At 43.9% G+C, this 7,739-nt stretch overlaps 1 protein-coding gene across 1 annotated transcript in view; it reads left to right on the top strand.

Moving 5' to 3' along the window:
* Nucleotides 1-2,027: 2,027 nt before the first annotated feature.
* Nucleotides 2,028-7,739, top strand: part of IER3IP1 (immediate early response 3 interacting protein 1) — a 9,309-nt gene continuing 3,597 nt past the window's right edge. The window contains exon 1 of the mRNA XM_006759963.2: nucleotides 2,028-2,223. Coding sequence (XP_006760026.1) covers nucleotides 2,133-2,223 — 91 coding nt within the window. The 5' untranslated portion in view covers nucleotides 2,028-2,132. The remainder of the gene's footprint in view (nucleotides 2,224-7,739) is intronic.

Raw genomic sequence — 7,739 nt, 5'->3', positions numbered from 1 at the left:
GTGCTAGTGGGCCCAGAGGAAATATTCCTTCTCAAATTCTGGGACCCAACATGGTGGAAGTCTTTCTTATTTATACTTTTTTCAGTTCTTTGTCTTCCAAATTTGGAATGAGACTTCCAGACCTTCTGAGAAAGAAAGCCTGCGTGCTGGGAAGGGGCTGTGAGACCATAATTCAAGGCCTGGCCTGGCGCCAACACTGACAACTCTGTCTGGGGCATAGTTTATGGCCTCTCTGGAATGGGAGTAGTCTGATTTTTCCCTATTATTTAAGCAAGCAAGCATTTACAGAAGCCAAAAAAGCAGGGTTAAAGTTTCAAACAGCAGTTTTTACCCAAGATCGAGGTTACTATGCTTCACACCCACCTTCTCCATCACTGTCATCAGGGTCTAGAGTTTCGTCGGCCTTTTAAAACTGGAGGATTTGTTGGTATCCTGTTATTTTCCTACCTGAGTTGCACTCGGGACTGATTTGGGGGATAGTGTTTACATACATCTGTGGGAAACGATATATTTCTTCTTCCCTACAGGCACTAACTATTAGGCCTATTTAAGCTTCATTTCTTCTTGGGAGTTTAATTATTGTCTCTCTTTTTGTGGCTAGTGTCTCTCGTAGCAACAACAACGTATGGGCTTCCAAAGTCCTTTCTAGGACTAATGTGCTGCTTTCTCCTTTTCCATTTTAGGGGACCCTGAGAAGTTCAGGAGATGATTACTTTGCATACTACACTCGTTCTCAATATCTAAAACTTAACATGATCAGACTCAACTTCTTACTGCTGCTGTCAAAGTTAAACAAAGATGACACCAAGCAGAATGGCAAAGACAGTATATCAGTAGTATACTATTTCAATAGGGAAGAGGGTCAAGTGTGAACTAAACTCAACTTCAATCTGTACAGAGGTGACTGGGCATTTTAAATGGAGAATGAGGGAGTAGAAAGGGAGGAGAGCAAGGGCTCCTTTGAATCAAGAATGTGAAAAATACAAAGTGTGGTCCGCGTAAAGGTTGGTTAGCCAGTTGTGTCTATTAGCTGGCAATTATCGATTAGGATCTTGCCCTTCCACAGAGACTGGGAGACAGAGACCCCATCCTTCCTGAAATTTACATTGTAAAGTATGGCCTTCAGGTCCTTAAGAAAGACACCCTTGAATTGTGGGAGATTCATCTACATCTCAAAAGGACAAAGGAAGGACTCACAATTGGAAGCCCTTTAGGTAAGTGTTGTAATACTGGGTGGGCCAGGGGCCCATTTGCAGCTGTTGGCTGGAACTAAGGGAATTTTTTGGCAGACTTAAAATCCCCCAGGCAAGCACTTTAAGGGGTCATCCTAGGAATAAGGTCTTGAGCTGTTAGAAACTGTGTTAGTGGTTTTGTTTTTTAAGTCTTTTAATGTGGGGGTAAGCGATTGGATGTAATCATGTGTTGAGAATCTATAGTTTTTATATGCCAAGGTTGAGGCCTAGTAGAGGGCTCAGAGCAGCCTGCCTAGAATTTGATCAAACAGAGAATGTTTCTCACTGAGTAACTTTAAGACGTGTTATTTTATTTTAATTTTAAAAATTATTTGCCAAAGCCTCCATTTCTTCATCTGTAAAATAGGTATTTTAGCATCGCATATAGCTCTTGGCAGTATCTAGTACAGCACTATCCAATAGAAATATAATTCAAGCTCACATGTCATTCTGAATGTCCACACAGCCACATTTTTTAAAAAGTAGAAATAAAGTTAATGTTAATTTATTTACCTAATATATTCAAATGTAATCAACATTTTTAAATTATTCAAAGATTTTTACGTTCTTGTCTTCGTCCCTAATCTTTGAAATCCGATGTGTATTTTACACTTACAGTCCCACAATTCGGACCAACCCATTTCAAGTGTTCCACAGCCACACGTGGCTTTTGCATTGGACAGTAGTCTGGACAGCTAAGCAGCAGGCCTTGCTGACGTAAGCGTGGGGCGGGGCTTATCCAGTTGGGGGTGGGACTTAGCCAGTTAGGGGAGGAGCTTCTCGGAGAGGGCGTTTTGGGCCTCGTCAGCCGCCGTAGGAGAGCGCCGGCTGCGGCGGCGCCACGTTCCCTGCGGCGGCTGCGGACGAATCTGCTGGGCTTCGGGGTGGTTCCCATCGACCATGGCCTTCACCCTGTACTCGCTGCTGCAGGCGGCCCTGCTCTGCGTCAACGCCATCGCGGTGCTGCACGAGGAGCGATTCCTCAAGAACAGTGAGTGGGCCGTGGGGTGGGGCTGGGGTGGCGGCGGCACTGCCCGGGGGGCGCGGACCCGAGACCGCCGCGCGAGGGGACAGCCTGGGGCGGGAGAGGAGGCGGCGAAGGGCCCGCTGTTGGGGCCCTTCCTGCGGGGGTGGGCGGAAAGCCGAGCAGTTTGCATCTCACCAGCGGGGTGAAGGTTGTTCCACGGACGCCCGCTGCGTGCGGGTCCTGGGGGTGGGAATGCGGGGGGCCCTGCGGTGAGCCAGGGACGCCCCGCCCGCGATTCCTCTCGGTTAGTGATTGAATGCACTGCTCTGTGACCGCCGACGGTGGAAAACCCGGGGTCTGAGTCTCCGTGAAAGACGGTAGGGCGTGGCCCCATCGGAGCACAGGTGACCGGGTGAACGAACTCCTGGAGGCCGTGGAGGTTCGCGGGCTTTGGGGCTACGAGGAAAGGGGACGTGATGGTATTAGCACGACATCCAGCCACCCACGTTCCAAGAAAGTTTATTCAGCCCATAGTTTTGGGTATCTGTACTGGAATCATACAGAAATGAAGACACAGGTTATGCCCACCGGGACCTCACAGTCCAGCACCCCCATTCCCCCCAACCCCCACCCTCCGCCATCCTGGGCAAGCAGGCTGCTGCCTGCCTTAGGAGGCACATGGAGGCAGGGTACTGCGCTCCGTGCACCATGTGCCACAGTGTGCCGGCTACATTCCGGGGTCCTCAAACTACGGCCCGCGGGCCACATGCAAATACAAATATTGTATTTGTTCCCGTTTGTTTTTTTGCTTCAAAATAAGATATGTGCAGTGTGCATAGGAATTTGTTCATGGTTTGTTTTTTTTTAACTATAGTCCGGCCCTCCAACGGTCTGAGGGACAGTGAACTGGCCCCCTGTTTAAAAAGTTTGAGGACCCCTGGGTGAATCGACACTCAAACCCATGAACAAGATCGTTATGTTTATTCCGTCAGAATAAAGTTACCGAGCACAAATTTATGTGCCAGGCCCACGCAGTAAGAGCTGATGAGGGTACAGCAGTTATCCTGACCTTCTAGTGGAAATTAATCTAAATGAAACTGAACAAGTCACACTAACACAGATGCAGAATATTATGGAAGAGAAAGGCAGTGACATGTTACCCGGTGGATCTGTGAAAGCTTCTGGGAGGAAGTGTGTCTAACCCCAAGTCTGATAAGTGAGTGAACATTAACGAGGTGCAGGTGAGAGGCTGGGAGACCTTGAGGGGGTGCGAAAACTCGGGGGCAGGCGGAAGCAAGGTCTTGAGCAGGGCAGTGACTTGACCAGATGTGTGTAATGTGCCATAGTTCGGAGAACAGGTTGGAAGGGTCGATAGTGGACAAGTAGAGATGGTGGATATACTAACAAGAATAATAACAACTAACACTTAACACTGGGCGCCCAGGTCTGTATCAGGCGCTTTACGTATATTAATTTGTGCAAACCCGACAGCAACTTTATGCGATAGTTTTCATCCCCACTTTTCAGATGAGAGAGTAGGTAACCTTTCTAAGATCAGGCAGCTAGAAAGTGGCAGACCTAGGATTCAAACATAGGCAATCTGACTCAAAAGGCCATCTTTTCACCACTATACATACAGGAAAATAGAAGGGACCATGTTGTGTGTTTAATTGTGCGCCCCCGCCCCCCAAAAAGATAAAGTCCTAACTCTTGGTACCTGTGGATGTGACCTTATTTGAAAATAGAGTCTCTGGAGGTGTTATTAAGTTAAGATGAAGTCACACTGGATTAGGATGGGCTCTGGACCCAGTGAGGTGTCCATGTAAGGAGGAAGCGATACAGAGGCACACAGACACACGGCGGGAGAAGGCCATGCGACAACACAGGCAGAGACGAGTGAGCCAGCTCCAAGCCAAGCAGTGCCGAGGTTTACCGTAACCATGGGAAGCTGGGAGACAGTCGTGGAGGAGATTGTGTCTCAGAATCTCCAGAAGGAACCAATTCTACAAACACCTTGATCTCAGACGTCTAGACTCCAGAACTGTGAGAAAATGAATTTCCTTTGTGTTGAGCCACCCAGTGTGTACTGCTCTGCTATGGTAGCCCTAGGAAACTATTACAAATCAGGAGATACTTTAAAGGTAGAAAAGGCAAAATGTATTGTTTGGACGTCGGAAATAAGGAAGAAAGGAAAAGGTCAAAGATCTCTCTTGGTTTTCAGGCTTAAGCAACCGAGTGAAGGGTTGTACCTTTACCGAGGTACAGAGTCATGGGGGAAAGCTGGGGTGGTAGTGGTGGATAAGGGGAAGAGAATGAAGTAAGTCTAGGACATGCTGAGTTTGAGATTGTGTCTGTGAGATATACGAGTAGGGATGTGAAGTAGTAGTGGGTTGGACTTAAATCCAAAAAACAAAGCAAGAGCCACAGTGGAGACTGAATATTGAGTTGCTCAGCCACAGATGATAAATGAAGCCATATGGAAAGATGAAATTGCTCAGGCAAAGAAGAGTACAAAGGGAATTGGTGACCAGTACAGTCCTTGAATCTCTTCCAGTAAACTAGGAATGGAAGGGAACTTCCTCAGTTTGATAAAGAACATCTAGAAACAGCCCCCTCACACCTCCCACACCCCAGGTAACATCCTCCTATATAATAAAGAGCTAATATGCTAATTAGACCGAACAGCAGAATGACCGTCCAGACGACCTCCCCTTGCAAGAATTTTGTACATCAGGCCCCTACTTATATATAATGATGAAAAACTGAGTGCTTTCCCCAATTAGGAATAAGAAAAGATGCCCTTTCTTGCCACTTCTAACATTGTACTGGAGATTCTAGCCAGGGCAATTAGATGAGTAAAAAGGAAAGATATCCAGATTGTGAGATTGAAAAAAGTAAAACTATCTCTTGTTTGTAAATGACAATCTTGTATAGAAAATTCTAAGGAGTAACTAAAACTATTAAAACTAATAAATGAGTTCAGTAAGGTTATAAGACACAGATCAGTAACAAAAATCAATTCTCTTCCTATACATGAACAATGAATAATAAAAAAATTAAACAGTTTTGTTTTTAATTTCAAAAAGAATAAAGTACTTAGGAATAAATTTAACAAAAGTGTGAGTCATGTGCTATGAAAACTACAAGGTATTGAATAAAATTAAAAAATAAATATTTTTAAAGATAATTAAAATAAAAACATCCTCTGCTCATGGATCAGAAGAGTTAATGTTGCTAAGATGATACCAAACAATAATATTGATTTACAGATATAATGCAACGTTTATCAAAATCCTAGTTGGCTTTTTTTCCCCCCCTTTTTTTTTTTTGCAGAAACTGACAAGTGAATTCTAAAGAAAAGGAAAGGGACCAAGAATAGCCCCAAAAAAAATCTTGAAAAAGAAGAGCAAAGTTAGATGACTCACACTTTGAGATTTTAAAATTTACTACAGAGCCACAGCACTCAAAACATTGTGGTATTGGCATTGGATTGACATGTGTTATGATCAATTGATTTTTGATAGGGGAGCCAAAACAATTCACTGGGTAAAGAATAGTCTTCCAACAACTGGTGCTGGAACAACTGCATATCCTTAGGAAAAAGAATGAAGTTGAACCTTGCTTCATACCAAACACAAAAATTAATTCAAAACCATAGACTTCTAAGCAGTGAAACCTAAAGCTATATAACTCTTAGAAGAAAATATAGGCATAAAGCTTTGTGACTTCGGATTAGACCAGGGGTGGGGAACGTGGGGAATCATTTGGTCTGGCCCTGCCAAGGCATTAGGGGTGAGTTAATTAAATGTTTGACCAAATACAGCAAAATTAAGTTGATAAATTTGAATGGCCCATGAACGATGTTATAAATATACAAATGGCCCTTGGCAGGAAAACGGTTACCCGCCCCTAAATTAGACCAAGCTTTCCTAGATATACAACACTAAAAGTAGAAGAACCAAAGGAAAAATACATAAATTGGGCTTCATCAAAATTAAGAACTTTGGTGCCTTTTAAGGACACCATCAGGAGTATAAAAAGACAACCATAGAATGAGAGAAAATATTTACAAATCATATATATGATATATGACTGCTATTCAGAGTGTATAGAGAACTATTACAACTCAATAATAAAGGGTAAACAGTTTAAAAAATTGGACAGGTTATCTGATGGCCAACATTATTAATCACTAGAGAAATACAAATCAAAACCATATGAAATATGCTTTACACCAATTAGGATGACTATAATAAAAAAGACAGTAATGTGTTGGTGAGGTGGTGGAGAAATTGTAACCATTTATACATTGTTGGTGGGAATATAATGTGGAGCAGCAGCTTTAGAAAAACAGTCTGGCAGTTCCTCAAAATGTTAAACATTAGTAGTTACTGTGTGATTCAGTGATTCCACTTTTAGGTGTAGCCAGTATTGAAAACAAACATCTACATCAGTGGTTCTCAACCTTCCTCACGTCGCGACCCTTTAATACAGTTCCTCATGTTGTGGTGACCCCCAACCATAAAATTATTTTCGTTGATACTTCATAACTGTAATTTTGCTACTGTTATGAATCGTCATGTAAATATCTGATATGCAGGATGTATTTTCATTGTTACAAATTGAACATAATTAAAGCATAGTGATTAATCACAAAAACAATATGTAATTATATATGTATTTTCCGATGGTCTTAGGTGACCCCTGTGAAAGGGTCATTCGACCCCCAAAGGGGTCGCGACCCACAGGTTGAGAACCGCTGATCTACATAGAAGAACATGAATGTTCATAGCAGCATATATATATATCTATATATATCTGTGTGTGTGTGTATGCGTGTGTGTGTGTGTATATGCCTAAGTGATCCTTACAACCGACCGGAATGACTGGTGAATCAGTCTCTCTGATGTGCACTGACCACCAGTGGGCAGACAACTCAATGCAGGAGCTGCCCCCTGGTGGTCAGTGTGCTTCCATAGCAGGAGCGCTGCTCAGCTGACTGATCCATCCTGGTGGCCCACCACCCTGGCAACAACCACTCACTCCCTAAGTAGTCCTGCAGGTCTAATCTCCAGAGAACAGGTCAGGTACTGATGGACCAGTGCCACCGGCCGGCTGGATCCGGATCCCAGACCGGCAAGGGCGTCCCACCATCAATCACGTCCTGGCCCCCCTCACCCCTCCTCAGGACCCCACCCGTGCACGAATTTGTGCACAGGGCCTCTAGTTATTTGTAATAGCTAAAAAGTGGAAACAGTCCAAATGTCTACCAACTGATAAATAGATGACTATGATATGTAGTGTGTCCACACTATGTACTATTATCCTATATAATAAAAGAGAAAAATGGTAATTGGCGTATGGTGATACCCTTTTCATTGGCTAATCAGGGCTATATGCAAATTAACTGCCAACTCAGATGGCAGTTAACTGACAACAAAATGGCGGTTAATTTGCATATGTAGGCACAATGCAGGGAGGCAAAAGGGAAAGCAGGAAGAAGCCCCCTGCCACTGACAGTGATCGGAAACCCAGGGGGG

The sequence above is a fragment of the Myotis davidii genome, unplaced genomic scaffold, assembly GCF_000327345.1.
Source record: "Myotis davidii unplaced genomic scaffold, ASM32734v1 scaffold815, whole genome shotgun sequence".
In the NCBI taxonomy this organism is placed as follows: domain Eukaryota; kingdom Metazoa; phylum Chordata; class Mammalia; order Chiroptera; family Vespertilionidae; genus Myotis; species Myotis davidii.
The sequence above is the reverse complement of the archived record's forward strand: the minus strand, read 5'-3'. Positions and strand labels throughout refer to the sequence as shown.